Source organism: Euwallacea similis, chromosome 7 (assembly GCF_039881205.1).
Source record: "Euwallacea similis isolate ESF13 chromosome 7, ESF131.1, whole genome shotgun sequence".
NCBI lineage: Eukaryota > Metazoa > Arthropoda > Insecta > Coleoptera > Curculionidae > Euwallacea > Euwallacea similis.
This window is the reverse complement of record NC_089615.1, coordinates 1842285-1862621: the sequence shown is the minus strand read 5'-3', so window position 1 is coordinate 1862621 and position 20337 is coordinate 1842285. Positions and strand designations below refer to the sequence as shown.

Below are 20337 nucleotides of genomic sequence, written 5' to 3'. Positions count from 1 at the left end.
GGCAGTGTTCAGTAATACACTATGTTAATCGAAATGTTAATGTTACATTATCGCACACCATTTAACAAATACTAAAGGCTCAAAATCTTTGTAAAATGAGTTTCTGTCCGAAAATGATGAATGAACTGTATCCCATCTGATGAAAAACATTTATTGATTTACTTGTTGAATAGAAATGAATGCCAAAAAACTTCGAAAATTTATTGCATATATATATGAAATCGTGCTAATTTAAAATTTTCAAGAGGGGGTAGCGGGGTAGCAATTATTAAGGTTTACGCAGATAATGTGAAAAGTGTTCCCCCCTGACAACTTGGAAGGCCATCTTACTTAGTACTTGCATATGTATTTCAGTTTTTACGATATTTGGGGTGTTTCAAATGAACACATAGTACGAATAGCGTGAATAAATCGTTGGGTTTCTTAAACTTCACTTGTGGGGATTTGGCTAAGGAAATTAAGGGCATAGATAAACGATTTAAATGCAAATTTGCTCTCTTCCTTATACATAAGTAAATTTATTTTGACGTCATAAAACACCCGCTCACGCCCCTGCCATTTTTTTTAAATAATACAGTATGGAAGGAAACATATTCTAAAAGTAAACTTGGCAAGTAGGGTAAGGGTAAATATAAGGGACAAAGGGAAATTGTATCTAAACAAAAAAAAAAGGCTAAACCGACACCGAGGATGCGCGCTTCAAGCTATGAACGATAAAACTTTGTCATTGCGATGTACCCCATTTCCTTCCTTTGCTGTTTCAGTACACATCCGGCGTTGATGTCGCGTCGTACGCCGCCGCCGCTGCTCCAGCGTCGTCGTCCAGCTGCGCCGACAATAAATTAAGAAAAATTGCCAATTATTATGAGTGTGGTTGCTCTTTGAAGCTTCAATTATTCACCATTTTGCTCAACGAAGTTCTACCTTTATTGTACGTATAAGTAGACATAGAATTTAGAAGGTCAATTAAACGGCGGCCGTAGAAACTATGTTTACTAACCTAAAGTTAATAGTAATAAATTTATGATAATAAATAGCCGTCACAGTAGACGTTCAAAACATCTTTAATGTGATATATGGTTTCGGCACTTCGGATACTTGTGATCCACCCATCAAACCTTAAAAGCAATATGAGTAATATTCTTTGATAAACTAAGTATCGACTGCTAAATAATTCAAAGGAAAAGCACAGGTATACTTTATTGAATGAACCACCAACCAGACCATTTATTATCAAACACACACATTTCAATTCGTTTCAAGGAAAACGTGCCTGCGGGCCATGTTATTTTAATAAATCCATAGAACCTCTAGTTAATAGCGGGTAGAGTATTTATGTTCTTTTGAATAAGTCCCCTCTTGATTCATTATGACTCAGACAATAGTCTTCATAGATGTATTTACTTTATAGAGCTCCGGGAGGTGAGTAATAATAACTAACATTTGTAAAAATCATCTGTAAATTACATTATACGCCGGGGCTGTCAAGTACTCAATTATGCCCCGAACGTCAAATTTAAATCCTGAACCGACACTTCCAATGTGTGAGGGTCATAAGTGTTTCATAACTGCGGTGTCTATGATTTACCACTTAATTAGATTGTATAGAATTAAATAAACTCACCCAAACTAAGCATAAATTCAATTGACAAACAAGAAGACAATGAATCTTCAATCATAATATCAGCGGTGACGTTTCATTAGACATTCATTTCCATGGCAACCGTAAATAAACCAGTAAGGGATGACGACATTCTGGCCGATTAGCTTGCTAGGTAAATAATGAGCCATAAACGTCTCATTATTAATATGTTATTCAAGTGCTTTAGAAAAAGGCAAGAAAACGTACTTTACGATCACTCAACACACCCAATAATGGTGTTTATTAAAACTAGTGAGGGAAGAAATATTCATATGTCCACTAAGAATATTAGTTTGATCCTATTAAGCTCCTCTTTAAGGTTTTTTAGGCATTAAAATAATATATGTAAAATAATACACAGGGTGGTTTTTTTAATAGCGGGTAGGCTCTTTCGTGCGTTATAGAGGACTATTGAGGGAGCCTTTAGAAATAATTAAAAAATTCCATCTCGACAATCCCTCTAGACATGAAGAAGTAAATTGGAGAAACCATAATCTCCATTTTTCAAAATCTTATAATTTCATATAATTTTTAAGAGTGTCTTCCATTGTTATTTGTGATAAAAATTACTTAAAACTTTTTCTTTGGGCTTGTTTTTTTAATTTTAAAATTGAAATTTTTTAGTCAAGATGTAAATACGCATTTGGCAACGATATTTTGAATATATTTATCAACAATTATAACGGCATTGTGGTATTCCGTATAACAAACAGTGTTTTTATCTATTGTATATCAGCATTATAACAACTATTCTCGATATGTATGTTGCCAAATTTCCGATTTCGTTTTTAACGAATAACTAAAAAAAGGAAGCAGATAGTTTTTTTAATTATTTTTCTAAGGCTTTTTCAATGGTTTCCTATAACGTACTGAAAAGCTTATCCGTCATTAAAAAATTACCGTGTATTCCTAACAATACATGTATGTATATGTTTTAAATCTGAATGTACTATCGGCCACAAAAGTGGTCGACCAGTTTCAAATCAAAATCGCTTGCGGTACTGTGGGTCGGATACCTTTTTTTTGTCACACTTGACCTATATTACTTTTTGTTGGATCCCCCTTTTTGTGTATATACATCAATATTTTGCGCAAAAACATGTATTGCTGGCCCAATTCATTGAGACAATTTTATTTTTTGTAATTTTTTCAGTTTATCGTTAAGGCGCAATAGCTCCGAATCTGGGTAAAGATATTAAAACTCATATAGTACTTTTGTACGAACAAGGGTGCAATATTTCCAAAATTAGTCGTGAGTTGAATATTACGGTACGTAATCACATTGTCTTTTTTCAATTATGGTAACTTTATCAGTGGCTTAAATTTGGGGACGTTCTTTTGTTTATATTGTTACTTCTGGCAAGAAATTCATCTTGAGTTGAGCGAAAAGTCTGTGAGATATCGGCTATGTTATACAGGGTGATCCAAATTTGATGTGCTATTATTGCTATCTCTTAAACGGGAAGAGTTACAGGGTCGGTTAAATTGGAAGAAATGTGCCAAATTTAATACTCTTCTAAGAACCGAAAAAATGTTGCCGAGTGATTTTTAGTTTCTAAGTTACTGTGAAAAAACTAAAATTAGGTCGAATTTAATTTTCTAAATGAATCGATAATTAAAGGTTTTTCATCAAAATGTTTGATACAAGAACTTCGTAATTTTCTTATGTCTACAAACCAGTAAATTTCAAAATTTTAAATGTTCCTTAGCTTTTGAGGTAATGAGACAACAACTTGAGTTTTCCAAATACGGACCTGTGCATGTTTCGGTGATTTTTAAAAGTTCTTAATAACCCCTTTACAATGATGTATCACAAGATAGAATTTTTATGTCTTAGTTTAAAAGAAGTAATTCTGCATTTTTCTCTCAATAAGCTAGGCCGGTTTTGGAGTGCCAAGCAAAAAATGCAATTATTATGCCTTAAAAATTTATAATCGTATAGCTTGATTGATAATTCATTTGTCTGCATAACATTTATAATCGTATAGCTTGATTGACAATTCATTTGCCTGCATAACATTTTTGAGGCATAATAATTGCATTTTTTGCTTGGCACTCCAAAACCGGCCTAGCTTATTGAGAGAAAAATGCAGAATTACTTCTTTTAAACTAAGACATAAAAAATTCTATTTTGTGATACACCGTTGTAAAGGGGTTATTAAGAACTTTTAAAAACCGCCGAAACATGCACGGGTCCGTATTTGAAAAACTCAAATTGTTGTCTCATTATCTCAAAAGCTAAGGAACATTTAAAATTTTGAAATTTACTGGTTTGTAGACATAAGAAAACTACGAAGTTCTTGTATCAAAAGTTTTGATGAAAAACCTTTAGTTATCGATTCATTTAGAAAATTAAATTCGACCTAATTTTAGTTTTTTCACACTCACAACTCAGAAACTAAAAATCATTCGGCAACATTGTTTTCGGTTCTTAGAAGAGTATTAAATTTGGCACATTTCTTCCAATTTAACCGACCCTGTAACTCTTCCCGTTTAAGAGATAGCAATAATAGCACATCGAATTTGGAACACCCTGTATAAGAAGAATTGCTGTTCAGAAACCCAAATTTGAGAGGTCTTTAAAATTTTTGTGCCCGTGCAGTTTTGATCTCGTTTCAGAGAGAGACCATCCGTTGCTGGATCACCCGTCATGTGTTCGAGGGTCACGTAAACGAGCGACCCAGGCCTGGTAGACCCCCCAAGTTATCGGACGACCAGCGGCAGGAACTGGTCGCCGATTTTCGGGAATGTGGTTTCCGACGAACATCCCAGTACGCTGTACGTTGGGATGTAAGCATGGAGACCATCCGAAGGACTCTTCATAAAGAGGGTCTTCATAATCGGCGACCAGCAACGAAACTTGCTCTGACAGAGCAACATAAACAGGCCTGCTTAGCATTTGCCCAAGAGTACTTAAATTTCGATTGGACAAATGTTATTTTTGCTGACGAAAAAACTTTTTTGTCAAGCGAAAACGGCAGGCTACATTTATGGCGACCTCATAATGCTCGGTACGATGAACGCTATATTATATCGAACAGAAGGTCCGGCCAAATACGGGTAAATTTCTATGGGTGGATGTCTGCTGATGGTCCCGGCGAACTGGCAAGTTTTGAAACAAGGGCGAATTCTATTGAGTACGTTCGGATGCTCGACGAAGTTATGCTTCCTTCTGTTCGTACTTTGTATCCTGTGGCAGAAATGCCTGTCATCAAGTATGTTGATGACAACTGTAGGATACATCGCGCAAACATCGTGAAAGACTGGTATCACGAGCATCCAGACATAAATAATCTTCCCTGGCCTGCATATTCACCAGACCTAAACCCCATAGAAAATTTATGGGGCCTAATGGTTCAAAGGTGGCACAATAATAATGAACGTATTACCGAAGATTTGGTGGCACATTGCAACCAAATCTGGAATGGGATTAGACCCTTGTGTCAAAACCTTGGGGGTTCAATGGGCCGGAGGCTACAAGAAGTCATCGACGCCAATGGGGGAGTAACCCGCTATTAGAATTGTTTATTTTTTATTTAGTCATTTATTTATATAAATTTGAAGTTTATTTTCTCTCGATCGTACTGTATTTTCGAAAAAAATGTGTCTTGAAATTTTCCCTTTTAACATACGCATTACGAAAAACGCTATTTATGTTATCTTTTGTTTAAAGAACTTTTGTGACATAGAAATCACTTGATTGTTAAGTGAGAGGTAGGAAATAGTCGGACTAGGTAATTCCTAATTCCCAGCAAAATATTATTGTTAATAAAAGTTTTGAAGTTTAGTAAGTTGTACACAGTGTTTTGTAAATTGTTGGTCTTGTTTATAATTGAATTTAACATGTATTTTTTTAGTTTTCATCTTAAACAATTATATAGCCATATCAACTTTTGTAATTTACAAAATTCAAAGTTAATATAGTGAGGTTTTCATACAATTACTAGCAAAATTGATTTATTTAAAATTATCATCCTGAAAATATTCCGGCAAACTTGGTATTCGATGTAAAATTCTAAATTTATTCATTCGATAGGAAGTTTTTTGTTGTGGATCATTTTTTGTGAACTGATAAGGTACAGTTATATGGCTATTTCACCTTACATTGTAAGATTTAGATATGATTCATCATCTATTGTACGTGTCAAAATGACGAATACCAAGTTTAGCCATATCAGCAACTAATTACTATAAAAGGCGAAACCATGTAAACCAACAGTTAGTTATAAGTTGACATTCAAACTAAATGTAGTTATCTAAAAGAATCTTGTATCGCTCTAAGGAATAAAGTTTTAATATTTTTTAAAACATTCGTTTCACGATCAGAAGTATAATTGTACCTTCGCTTGGAATACGCGTCAAGCGATTTTGAATCTTAGCGTCGTCGACCACTTTTGTGGCCGATAGTACATATTTTCGGATACAATATATATTTCCAGATTTATGGTATAATACAAAACAAAACACAGAAACTATAATTTGCTAAACGTTCGTACTATGACATATTTAAACCCAGGAATCAGGAAAACTCTAAAAAATTGTATATTCTCACGGTAAACATATAGATGCACTTATGTATTATCCTTTCGATCAAAACGCAAGTATGTCTTTTCACGGTGTATTTGCCTGATTTTATGTGCAGGTCAATAAGCTTCAATCATTAAAGATTATCTTCCTTAGACAACATGCATATGCAAAACCGTATTTGAATGACTCAGTTGCATAATTTTTTATCGTGGGCCAAGTTTTTAATTTTTAAAAGAAAGTGGATTTTTCTTTCCCATCACCGATAAAATACCTAGTGCTAGTACCGGCCTTATTGGGAAGCAAGGTTGGGTAATGACCCAGGGAGGCAGACTTTCTTGGTCGGCGGTTTTTCTTGGCGGTAGGGGGTGGTGATTAAAAATTTCGCCTAGGGTGCCAGACTTGTTAAAGCCCACCCTGTCTACTGTTTATGGAAAAACTGAATATTATGACTTATCTAAATATTTCGAAGCATTTTAAAGCAATTAGATTTTTTCGGAAACCCAAGTACGCGCGCGCTATTGACCTAGAAAAAGTGGATATAGTAAATAATTGCTGACCGAATATTAAAATTGATCCAATTTTTTGAACGGAATTCACTATCTATCATATATCATTATATACATATAGAAAAACTGAACATTTTCTGAAATTTTAATACCTTGTAAATAGATAACGAAGCATTTACAGACCTATGTTTATAGTAATTTTTAGTTATGAAATAAACTAAAGAATAACTCCCTTCCGTATATACATCATATTTAGGAATACACAACAAGATGAGCAACATAAGAACTAATGGGTTGTATGATTTGCCAAAGAGGGAGGACATCACTGTGCAAAATGCAATGCTACGTCCATATCTTTTACTTAATTGATAAAAATATTCATTCAACTAACTAATTCAATTTTCTATATCTGAGTGCAACAAGAAAATAAGCAATTTTTATAAGATTTAAAATTTTTGACCCTTAACCCCTTTTGAACCATCGTTCCTGTAATACCCAGTATAAGTAAATTAATTTAAAATGGCTTCTTTTCACTTAAGTAAGGCACATGGCGATATCTTTTTGTCCATGCTTTTTTCCTGGAAATCCCATATACAGTTTAGTATTCATTTTATGTCGGTCTTAAATTGAATGAACTTGCCTGGAAAAGGCCCACTAAAGCAAATTGAGGATAATAGGAATTCCAAGGATAAATGCAAAATATTTAAATTAATTTGCAAGCTACCTACACAAGCTTGTTAGCTACAACATTCTGGCTATGTGTCTGCTTGAGACTCAAATTAGTTATGGTTTGCTCAAAGCCAGTCTCACATAAATCATGTTAGAATGCCGGCACCAGACGAAATTATATTTTCCCCTTTTCTACCGGATATTTTCGTGCCATTTTTGAGAATTTGCGTTTATTGAAAAACTCAGTCAAAAAAGAAAAGAAGCTAAAGATAGTGTTAATCAAATACAGAGTGTGCCAAAAATTAGGTTACGAAAGCTAAACAGTGAAATCCTGAATAAAAATACTACTAGTTAAAAAATTTAATAAGGGTATCTTATTTAGAGTAACACTCCATACAACCTTTCTATTTACACTGTGTCCCTAAAATCAATAATAATTCGGCTGGATGGACGTAAACAAATCGACAAAATGAGGTTTTTCTTAAATATTTACTAACCTATGAATTTCCTAAAATAAACAAGAGCGATTTTAAATTACCCACCTAAAACTATCGTTCCCCATTTAGCCGACTTTGTAACTTCACTGCTTACCGAAATACCTCCCCTAAACTTAAAAAAACTCATTCTGTATAATTATAGGTTTAATTTTTATAATTTGACTATTTATCGTGTGTTTCGATATCTTATATGATAATAAAGCAAAAACGTAATAAGAATTTAGGCCTGCAAATACTTCGTTTGATGATAATATATGTATGTATGTACCATTCACGAGGCTTAAAACAATGGGTGCCGTACAATTCTCTTTAAGCGTGTCTCCGAATAAATATGTTTTTTTTTGCCCCATTACATGCATAATATTTACAGTAAAAATCAAGAAAACATACAAATAGCAATATAGACGCTTATTTATTTTATGGATACACAATATCCCTTAACGGTTTTCGGTCGTGGGGAATGGGTTCTCATGTCATAAATTGCTACAATAAATGTCGTACAAGCGATCTGTTTTAAGTTTAAGTTTGTTTCTTCCAGACCATTCAACACTGGGGAAAAGAAAAATCAAAGGGCTGCACCTTAACCAGCAGCAAAGCCGGACCACTGTATCACCTTCATCACCAACAACAACTAAAAAAACAGCCCCCGGTTATGTCAACGCCGGTATAACCTCATGTAAATCAATTATTGCACTATTAGTACTAGCTCTAGTCTTCTCCTTTATTTACACTCTACAAAATCCATTAGGCTTCCCAATTAGGTCATCATTGCTAGTTTTTGATATGTTTATAAATAGGTATCACCAGTTTAAGTCGGAACATAGGAATTGTTTAAGTGGGAAAAGGAGCGCGTAAGTTTTAAATGCCTCTGAAAAATACCAACGAAGTGGGTTGAGAGGCTAGCCGTTGAACTGGGCGGGGTCAGTCTAGATCCAGTTACCAGATCTCTCACTGTTTTAGAATTTTTACTCACATAAGTTCTAGTGATGGATTCAATTATTTTTGAATTTTTACTTATTTATAAAATATTGTGCATTTTCCCATTATAGCATAACTTGGTTATGTCATTAATGAATATGATGATTTGAATTCCCCGATATTTGTTTATGATCTTTTGGTTGGTTCAAGACTGATCCGGCGGTAGGGGCTGTAGACTCGATGTCAATTGATAAATGGATCGGAACGATTCAATTTTAAAGAGCAGAGTTATTACATTTTTGTTTGTTTTTTTTTTTCACTTGACATTATTGCTTTCTGCTCTGATATTTTAAAAAATTTGCATAGCCGCAAAAGGTAACGAAATTGATACTAATTTAAGCATCGAAGTAGAAACGCTTGTCAGACTGACTCCGCCCACTTCCTTGTTGGTCTTTGGCGGAGGCATATTAAACCTTGTGCGGTCCTTGTCCCAGTTGCACAATCCCTATGTTCCGATTTGAACTGATGATATTTGTATACAGGGTGTTAAAAAAAGAGTGTAAAATATATAGAGGTACTAGTATGGATCAAAATAAACAAAAAATTCTTAATAAACATGGGTCCGCAAAGAATTGGTTCCGGAGATATAGAAGGTTATTCTTTTTTGAAATATTTATTTGCCATTATTTATTACTTATTTATTATGTGTAAACAGAAGAAGCTTCAAATAAAAACAAAAAACAAAGTTGCATAAGATGTTCAAAGTGATCTTCCATGTCCAAGCAGATATAATGTCGATATCTAAAAAATATTCGAAGTATTTCTAAAACCTCCCCATTGGCTCAGATTTGTTGGCATTTTTTATTAATTCGTAGCTGTAGCAGTTAGAAGCTATTTACGGGAGTACGATTGACTAATGTTTTGAAATATCCCCAAAAAGATAACTCTGGAAGGTTTATATCAAACGATCTTGCAGGCTATAATTCAAATTCGCCCTTTCCTACCCATCTATGTGGAAACATTTGGTGTAAATGCTATCTAGCGGTAGTCGAAAAATGAGCTGGAGCACTATTATGCTGGAATCACATTTATTGCCTTTGGTCTAAAGAAATGTCGTCAAAAAGATCGCCCATTGTGTTCTGCAGAAAGTTTACGTAAGCAGCGTCTGTTAACCGGTTTGGTACAATAATAGGACCTAGAAACCTGTCGCCTACAATACTCATCCAAATATTTAATAAAAATTGTGCCTGATGTCCAGATTTCACTAGAACATGGAGATTTTTGTCGGCCTAAACGTGCGTATTGTGAAAATTTACAACTTCATTTCGTGAGGACCCGCTTTCATCAGTAAAAAGAATATTGGTGAGAAAATGGGGGTCTTCAGCATCATTACGTAGAAACCATCGGCAAAAAAACCAAACGTGCTTGATGGTCAAGTGGATTTAAGGTCTATACTCATTGTATGTGGTACGCAGCTGCTCGTGGAGGATTCTCGAAACAAGAGGAGCACTAATTCCTATTGCGATTGATATTTTCGGCGTACTCGTCCTCGGATTATGCTCTATCCGTGCTAGAATTTCTTCTTCTGCTCTAGGAGTAGATACCGAACTCGATCTTCCGAACAAATAACATTGTTTGCTTAATGGACCGATATCACGCAATCTTTGATAAATTCTTCCAAACAAACGATGTGAAGGAATCTGGCGATTTGGATAAGCTTCAGCATAAAGAAGTCGAGCTTCGGTGGTAATGCCGTTAACACGACCATATGTTCTTGTGTACTTGTATATTCTTGTCGGTTAATTCTGCGTTAGAATAAATAATCATAGCAAACGAAAACTTGTGCGCTGACAACAATCAAATATTTAATGTTTATACATGTTACGAAAATGTGAGTTTTTGTAAAATAAAATAAGGCGGTAAAAAAAGAATAACTTTTTATATCTCTGAAACTGTTACTTCGCGGACCCATGCTTACTCAGACTTTTGGCTTATTGTGGTCTATACTATTACTTATTTAAAAATATTACAATTTTTTTTATACTTTGTATACTATTACATAAAGTAAGATACAGGATGATCCAGAACAACAAGGTCAAAACGATGTCACAATTATCTTAGGCGAAAATAATTCCATTTAAAGTCCGGTCTATATATTTACGTCAGGTAGCGTAAAGCCATCGTAACTTAACGTAAGAAGCTGCAGGTTGCGCATTTATTTTACAGAGCATTTGCGTTATATTACGAGCCAACGAAAAGGAACGTATTCTTCTTTCCGTGTCTCATTTAGTGTCGCAAATGTTAATTTCAAGGAACTGCCAAAAATCTCTGTCCTTAAAGTCTCTTGAAGGTCTCAAGAAACCTCAAATAACTGCTTGGAAAAACTGAAGAATATCTTTCCAAAATGATTAGAAAATTTATTTAAGCCTTCTGAGGTCAGGCGAAATTTCTAAACACTGCTTCAAAATCCGCAGAAATCCTTAAATATTAAAACTAGTTTTAATCCTGAAACTTAATTAAACTGTTCAGGGATTAAAAGCAACGCTGTCCTCTTTTGTTGTGTACAACTTCATCTCGGTGAATATCGTGACCTACCCACTCTGACGAGTTTGCCTCTGGATTAAGTTTTTTCCTATGTTTTTCTGGGACACCTTACATACATACATATATGTAGATACAGGGAGGTACAGTGGAATAGCCTCAGCAGAAGTTTTGAGAAATTTTTGCAATATCCTTATCATTTGTCCAGTGGTTATTTCAGACTGGCACAGTGGTTACAGCGGTTTCGATGGCATGGAAGTGGAAATTCACGTCGCGTCCATCGCCCCACCGCCTCGCAATGACAAAAGTGCCCCTAAGCCCTCGTTATTGGCACCTAGGGACCAGTCCAATGTTATAGGTTTGTATTTTATAATTCCGCTGAGAGCACGCTATAACTCGCCATAATTTTAGATGAATAAAAGTAATTCTGTAAGTGATCTTGTAGCTATTAAAACAATTTCCTCATTTCAGAGAACCAATTAGCTAAGGTAGAAGTAGAAGAAATCGTGTTAGTGACTCTAGTTTTACTACTTTGGGTGGGAGCGATCGCGCTGTTTTTCAATCGATGGGGCAAAATCCGCATGCTGGAGCCGTATCAGCCAAAATTCAATAATCAGGAGCCTCATCGTCCGTCCTGTCCTTCGGGCTCCTCTACCGTAAACCCCCCTCTGAGTAATAGTTTACCCAGGATTCAAAAAGTTGCTACAGTATGTCACTAACATAAATCCGTAGGAAACTTTGTTCAGTGTTATAATTTTTTTAGCAACGAATGTCATTTAGCAAGTACAATGTAAATGCTTTAACAGACCCTTTATCCATCTTGCCTTCTCCTATCATTAAAAGGCCTAGGAGAAGCTCTGTTTTTGTGGGTAGTTCATTGATGTTAAATAAGTCTCCCCGTCGAGCGAAGTCTGCTGCTGATATCCATTATATCGGTGTAATGGATAACCGCCGATTATCAAGCTCACTGACTGGTAATAAACAGGTTGTTTACAAAACAATATTAGAATAAGTTTGTTCTCAGGGTCTTTAACGCCTTTCGTTTCCCGAGATCGTAGACCTTCCCTGATTACTATCGAGAGACCAAGTGAACGACCAATTTTCATATCTTCACGTCGCCGTCCATCTGTCAGTATCGAAAGGCCTCAGTTTCCTAAGGGTAGGCGATCTTCGTGCTTTGTTATGGAAAGAACCTCCTCCACCACTCATAGAAATTGTAACAGTTTTGAAAGCTCTGCTGTTTGGAGGACCCCTTCCATGACGGTCACTAATGAACGAAGATCATGCGGAAGGTACACTTAAAATCTGATCCACTAAAATGACGATCACGTGACAAAAGTTGACCGAGTACCATAATGATTAAAAAAAAATAGCATGATTTAATGAATGGTTGAGACCAAAAATTATGCGGATTATTACATTCAACGTCTGATAAATGTTAAACGTTTATCAGGCTTAGAAGGAAAAGGGTTTATTGGATATATTATCGAAGGAATATATAATGAAGGCTATCTATCATCCCCAAAAGGGAACTCATCTCGCTCGTGACGCAGTTCTTTTGAGTGGATGATCCTTATTATATGGGATTACAATACTATATTTTATGTACTGCTAAACACCCGTATTTTCCGCAAATTAACTAAAAACTCTCTTAATTATTCCGGTATAAGAAGCCATTGTTGTTTACCTTTTAACGCCAAACTTCAGTGCATAAACAAGTCATAATTAAGTTAACTTTTCTTGCTTTTCCAAGGACTTCGCTGCCTTCCGGTTTACTTGTAAGCTTTCTCTAGTTTACAAATTATTCATTTTGAATAGAATTTATAACCGATTTAACTTCAAATCGTTAAATAATTAAAGGCAAAATCTATAATATTTTTCGTTTTACGATTGCTACCACGTTATCGCATTGTTCGTGCATTTAAGATTCGTGCGGTTTTTAGATAGTGGTCATCGATACTGTGAACTCTTGAAAATATTATTATGTCCGCTGAATTACTCATGGCACTTCTTTTCAAGACAACTGTAGTTTTAACACCTCGGTACATACAACATTAGGAATTCTGCTTGTCGCGTGATCGTCGACTTTCCAGGGTCAAGAGTTTATGTTTATTAATGTCTAAAAGATAATTTTTTTTTTGTTCATTAAGCTACCCCCACCCAACCATCAGTATAGCCCTGCCATCAGATAATAAATCCGACGACGGAGGGGATTTCATACCCCTGGAATACATCAAGAGGCAGCCCCGGAAACCGAAAATCTCACGTAGTTTCGAACAGCCCATAAAACCTAAGGTGAAGCCAGAACGCATGGCTCTTAGTCTAGATGTCAGCAGTATTTCCAACATTAGCAGGAAATCCTCCTTGCCAGAAAAAGATCGGTCTTTTCCAGGTAGTTTACGGCTGGATGAAATTACAGCAGCCGAGCCTTTGCTGGAAAATCAGTAAAGGGCGGTATCGATGATCGACGAGACACTGCTTCTTTATTGCTTTTTCATGACGTGTTAATTTCTTTCATTTGAGTACAAAAAGCAATACTGAGTATTTCAATTATTGTAGCACAAAATAATTAATCCCATCTTAACTCTATCTGGTCCGTCCTTGATTGCTAATATAGTCGTTCTTTAACTGGAAGACTGAAAGGTATGTCTTTGATGGGAATTGTTATGATGCTTACATATAAATAGTTCCGATTTTGTTGATAAAACATTGCCGACTTGTTGGGTCATCGTTTCAGGTTAGTTCCGCGTTGTATAGCACTGCTTTACAAATTCGTATCCAGGTATCACCAGTTTAAGTTGGAACATAGGTATTGTGTAAGTGGGGGAAGAACTGCACAAGGTTTACTATGCCCACAAGAAAGACCAACAACGAAGTGGGTGGAGCCAGTCCGCTCGGTATCTCTAATTCGATATTTAGATTAGTATAGATGTCGTTGTTTTCGCGGTGATGGAATTTTTAAAAAATCCCAGAGCAAAAAGCATCAATGCAAATAAATGAAAAAATAAAAAATGAAAACACAATAAGTGTGTGCGTTAAAATCAAAATTCCATACATATTTTACCAGCACTGGTCAATTCATTGAGTTTTCAATATCAGTTTATTTCGTCTCGCGACCACTACCAGTGTTGACGGCTTAGTCTTCGACCCACCAAAACATTAAAAACAAATATCGGCGAATTCAGATCATCACATTCATTAATGATATAACTAAGTTATGCTATACTAAGGAAATATACAATCATTTATAAATTAATAAAAATTCGGAACTAATTTAAACCATTACTAGAACTTATATCAGTAAAAATTCTGAAAAGATGAGAGATCTGGTAACTGAACTAACTCCGCCCACTTCAGCCGATGAATTCATTTCCTTGATTTTTATCGAAGGCATATTAAACCTTATGCGGTCCTTCTCCCACGTGCACAATTCTTATGTTCCGACTTGAACTGTTGATACCTGTATATATACGGTCAGGTTCGGCAGAACCGTGTATAATGTGTTTCTCGTGAATCGGACTGGGGTCATTGCATTAAGCCATGATTCAGCAACTCGGCCTAAATGGGGTTCTTAATTTTTTATGGTATACAGGGTGTCGCAATTGAGTGGTTGCCCTACTATTGCTATTTTTTTAGACTGGAAAAGTTGCGAAGTTTAAATAGGAAAAACATTTAAATTTTTGAAGACTTAATATAAAAATTTTTATTAAAGTTTTCAATAGGGAACATTGAAATTTTCAATATATAAAGGGTCACAAATTCTTGGTATGGAAATTTTGAAAACGGTAAAAGAGCAATTCGGGCAAATTGCAGCGAATGTGCGTCTTTGAATGCTGAGTCAAGTTGAAAAAATCGCAAAATATTTGTGGAAAAATCTGAAAACTGTACAACGTTGTAGAGCGAGAAAAAGTAGAAGTTATGAAGATAATACTGTTTTACAGTGAATCAGATTTCGTGTTTGATCATGTTGGAGCTGTACCCTTTTTATTATACCTTAAAGCGCAAAAAAAGCGTTAAAATGCAAGTATAACTTTCACTTAAAACTAATTGTCAATTAAGGACTTTTGCAAGTAGATACTTAAAAAGAGCCTTTATTACGATTTTATAGAAGTAATAAAATAAAACGACAAATGAGAAGCTTTACGTCCAAATTTTACGATCCTGGGAGACTTAAAAGCCGTTTATTGGTAAAAGCAAATGTATTCCTTCAACAACTTCAGTCTTTAAGAAAGATTAAATGCAATGAAATATGTCCTTCTAAATTAATGCTGACGATAATTAATGCATGGGTGGAAAACAGTTCAGACATCAGTTATCAAGTACATACATATGTATGTTACCTATGAATCCTCCCTAGATATTTGCAATTTGCTGAGGCTAAAAATATCGAACTAATTGGTTATTTTGATGCTTCAAAAATAGCATGCGGTGCTATTTGATATTTACCATTTATTAGTAAAAATAGTTTTTTTGTATTGCTCAAATGTTGATCTGGTTTAAAGCATACAAAAATATATATGTTGTGTTGTGGGCTATCGGTTTGACGAGACGAAAGCTTGTATGATTCTTCTCGTAGAGCTAAAGTGGGGGGACTTCAGAAAATGGCTGGTAAGATAATTATGGACTGGATGATCTCGTTCGGACCAACCTGAGCTCGCAGCTACTGGTTCGGGCAAAACAACCGTCCTACTATAGCTAAAGTTTATTGATAAAAATTAATGATTTACGTGGTATACAATGCGGATGAAAATGAGCAATTTTCAGACAAAGAAAGCGACTCGCCATTTTACAAGCCAAATGGTACCATCTAAATCCTCCAGAGGTGGTGTTCGTTCTCTTATTAGCAAATATAACAAAGCACGGTCTGCGATGGATAGTAGGTTACCACGTCGACTTGGATATCAAATATGTACATATTATGCAATTTGTTCTATAAATCTAGAGTAATAATCCTCTAAACAAAAGTATTGAAATTGCTAAACTGGAATTAAATAGTGCTTTGTCACTAAGCTCGCTGACCAGCTCAGGATACAATTATAATAATTAAAATCGCATATCGATAGGGTGTTACTTTGCATGTACAGTGGTGGCCATAAGTATGGAATATTTTTTATATCATGGTATGGAGTCTGCCATCTTAAGTAAACTCAATATTTTGTGGCATACCCCTTAGCATCTAACACAGCCTTACATAGACGCTGCATTGTATCAATTAGATTCTGGCACGTTGAGGAAGAAATGTTTTTCCATTCTTCTTGTATGATTCTCCACAATTCTTCAGTATTTGACACGTGTCTTTGTCTAATTTTTCGTTTCAAATGGTCCCACAGATGTTCGATGGGATTTAAATCAGGAGATTGTGAAGGCCATTCTATAACATCTATTTGCTTTTCAATAAACCAATTTTTAATCAACCTTGAAGAATGTTTAGGATCATTATCCTGTTGGAACCGCCATACCAGTGGCATTTCTTCCTCGGCAAATGGAAGCATATGCTGCTCTAGGATATTTTTGTATAAAAACCGATCCATTATTCCATCAATTTTGACTAACAGGCCAACTCCAGATCTCGAAAAAGATCCCCACACCATTAAACTCTGACCGCCATGTTTAACAGTGGGCTTTTGGTACTTGGGATTAAATCTCTTCCCCATTGGTCGCCGAACATAAGTTTTTCCATCCGAATCAAACAGTTTGATTTTGGTTTCGTCACTGAAAAAGACGGTATTCCATTTTTCGGGTGTCCAAAACAGATGTGAGCGTGCAAACTTAATTCTGGCCTTCCGGTTTTTTTTGGAAATTAATGGTTTCTTCACTGCCAATCGTCCAAACAATCCAGTATCACATAGACGACGCCTCACAGTACGATCACTAATTTCAATACCGCTATTAGTTGTAATTTCTTCCTTTATTAAGCGCGATGATTTTTCGGGATCTTTGGAGGATATAATTTTAATACGTTGGTCTGTATGGGCTGTTGTTTTTCTGGGACGTCCTGTTTTCGGATGGTTTTTTACGGCATTGAATACCCTAAACTTCCTCAAAATTTTCGATACACACCCCTGGCTAACATTAAATGTCTTTGCGATGTCCTTCTGATTGGCTCCGTTATTTGACATCTTCACTATTCGTGATCGAAGATCTTCCGAAAGATATATTTTTTTTAACCATTTCGGCTTCAAATTTTATCGAACTGTAACACTCAATACTGAATATTAAATGCAAAATAAATTTAAATCTATGATATTCCATACTTTTGTCCATCTAAAAAAATTTGTTTATCGGTGAAATTTTTGATAGCAACATTCTATAAATACTGTATGGTTTAAAATGTAGAATTGACCTATCCCAATTTAAATATACCAGAATTGAAGAAAAAAAGTAAAGGCCCTTTAGCTAAATAAAGTTTCAAAAAATATTCCATACTTATGGCCACTACTGTACATTCTGATTCACCTCTGTATGTAGTATTAACCTGGTTAAATATCGACCCCATTAGGTTAAACTCATATGCTGTAAATGGAGTATAAATGAACCTTTTCGTTAGCTGTATATCAACACTTAAAAAAATCCAACCGGTAGTTTCTCATGAGAATTGAGGAGGAGACTGCAGAGTGCAAACATTCATTTGAATCAGACGCAGGTAGCGAGAGGAAAATGGGCGGTTTCCGCGACGGTTGGTTGAAAGTTTATGAGTTCATTTGTTGCTTATCTGGAATCGCCTGCATCAAAAACTCCTAAAAATAAATGCGTCAAGGTCTCAGCGCGCAGCCCTAAAATGCCTTAGGTGCCCACCAATGACTTGCGTGCAATTTCGCGAAGTCATATTACTTCTTTCGAAACACAGTGCCTTTTTATACTCAATAAAATTTCTCAAGACAACTAATAAACTCTGTGATGGTTTCTGACAACAGTTTAGTGCCATATTATATATTATAAAATTCTCAAAAAACCTCAAAAAATTGCAACACTTTTCCATGTTAACCGACTCTGTAAAAGATGGCAATAGTAAAAACATCCAAACAAATAGCTGCCTACCTAAAAGGTACGCACAGGGTGTTTCCTCATATTGACACTCTCTTTAGAACATTTATTTCGAAAAATGGAACTTATCTATGTACGGAATATGAACTTGTTCCTTTTCTTTGGATTTAAAATTATTTATACAGGTATATCTTTTTGAGCGATTTTACATTGATCTTGATTTAAGAAGTTAGCGCGGCTAACTTCTTAAATCAGGCAGACGCGGCTGCGGTTCGGCCGCTGATGTAGGAACAAACCGAAGCGGCCGCCATCGGCGGTTCTTGGTGCGCGCTGCTGCGGTTAAGAAACCCACACTCTTGTTGATAAATAGAAAACATACTGGACGTTCCCTCACTTTCATGTTAAACAAATTTAGAAAAGAGATTTTAACTTTTTCACCATCGAAGATTAAGTAAAAACAACTCTAAATTTTGTATCGTCGTATGTATATTTGATATTTTACTATTTATTAGAAAGTTCAAAGAGAAACTAATTAACTGAATGAATTTAAAGCATATATCACGTATTTTGTAGGTACTTACAGTTTATCGTAATCTTACAGTAGGTAAGGAGTTTAGTAAAAAGTTTGTTAAACTTTATTCTGAGAGAAACAAGTGGTTAAGTAATGTATAGGAATAGTAAGTAGTGTCGTAGAAGTGATAAATATAAAGCCTATAGAGAAACCATTTAGGACCAGTTTTTTAATATTTCTGGCAATAATCTATATTATCGTTACAATAGATCTATATTTATCTACTTAAGAAAATTCTTAGACTGATATAAGAAATATCACAAACTGCGTTTTCTCTAGATAAGCAAACTTCTTTTTTAGCGTAGACTTAGGTATACAGTGTGATTCACGCAACCCGTTCGTTAGAAAACTTTGAGGAATTAAAAGATAATTCATATGCTATACTGTTATAACAGTTCATATTGTATTCAACAGAAATACCTTCATTAGAGTAGACTAACAGTTATATCTGAAGGCAATGGTAACACTGAAATTTTAAGTGATATACCTAGTAAATTTCCGCATTTTTGGAATCCTTTCAAAATTATCAGCATTTCCATGTAGTTTAGCATTTAGCAAATGGTAGCAAAATGGTTGAAACTCAGAATAAGACACACTGCTGCGTAGAATTTCGGGACAATTCTAAAAATGTCTAAATATACTGAGCGAGCCGTTGGAAATTTCGATGTTTTCCTTGATTTTAGGTGCAATCTGCACTAGTGAAACTATTTCTGCACAAAATATTATGATTTTTTTTGTAATTCTCTGAAATTTTCTAACAAACACGCTAAGTGCGTCACCTCGTATAACTGTTCTGGACCATTACATTATATCGTTTAAATTGTAGTAAGACATTTTATCAAAATTAGAATATAAATTATGTTAAACAGGTTATCCACCTCACAACTTACATTTCCATTCTTTTTTTCACTACAAAATGTTTCAGGAAAACTTTTAAACATGTCATTGAGATTTTTAAGAACAAATATTGTCATTGAGAGCTATATTTCTAGAAATATTAAATGGAAGATAGTTTCTCGATGCGATATCGGAAAAGGTCTCCTATAACTTATATTTCCCAGCAATTATCTCTGAAATTCAATCATCAGCGAGCGAACAACAGTGGTTTATTTTCCACCTGGAACGATTCAAATCAACATTATTCGCCATCTACTCATCGAACGAAATTTGACGAAAATAATCGGGAGAAATGTAACTCGAAATTGCCTGTCTGGAAAGTCGACTCGGGAAACTCTATGTGAGAATCCTATAAATATGGCTCTAGGGCTTAGGGCTTAAAAAAAAGTAAGGTCTAATTTGCCCCTCTTAAAAACATGAATTACATATTTCAGGATTTTCCTGAAATGTTTTGCACTGAAGAAAAAGCAGGGGTGGTAAGTTTTGAATTGTACATCCTGTGGAAATATATGTATATTATGTAGTTTTTATATCGGAAAAGATTTTCTGAATTTAAATGCACATATTTTTGGGTATATAAAAGTT

At 35.1% G+C, this 20337-nt stretch overlaps 1 protein-coding gene across 6 annotated transcripts; it reads left to right on the top strand.

Annotated features, from left to right (window-relative positions):
• Positions 1-769: 769 nt before the first annotated feature.
• Positions 770-14159, top strand: LOC136409865 (uncharacterized). 6 transcript variants are annotated; one of them, XM_066391687.1, is made up of 7 exons: positions 770-931; positions 8380-8517; positions 11521-11658; positions 11772-12007; positions 12064-12274; positions 12325-12592; positions 13451-14157. In XM_066391687.1, the coding sequence occupies exons 3-7, from the start codon at positions 11553-11555 to the stop codon at positions 13746-13748; spliced, it is 1119 nt and encodes a 372-aa protein (XP_066247784.1). In that variant the 5' UTR covers positions 770-931; positions 8380-8517; positions 11521-11552; the 3' UTR covers positions 13749-14157. The 6 variants fall into 6 exon arrangements, with proteins under 6 accessions (XP_066247784.1, XP_066247785.1, XP_066247786.1 ...); XM_066391688.1 differs by lacking the exon at positions 770-931 and adding an exon at positions 7643-7727; XM_066391689.1 differs by lacking the exon at positions 770-931 and adding an exon at positions 7666-7713 and having other exon boundaries at positions 8366-8517.
• The last annotated feature ends 6178 nt before the right edge of the window (positions 14160-20337 follow it).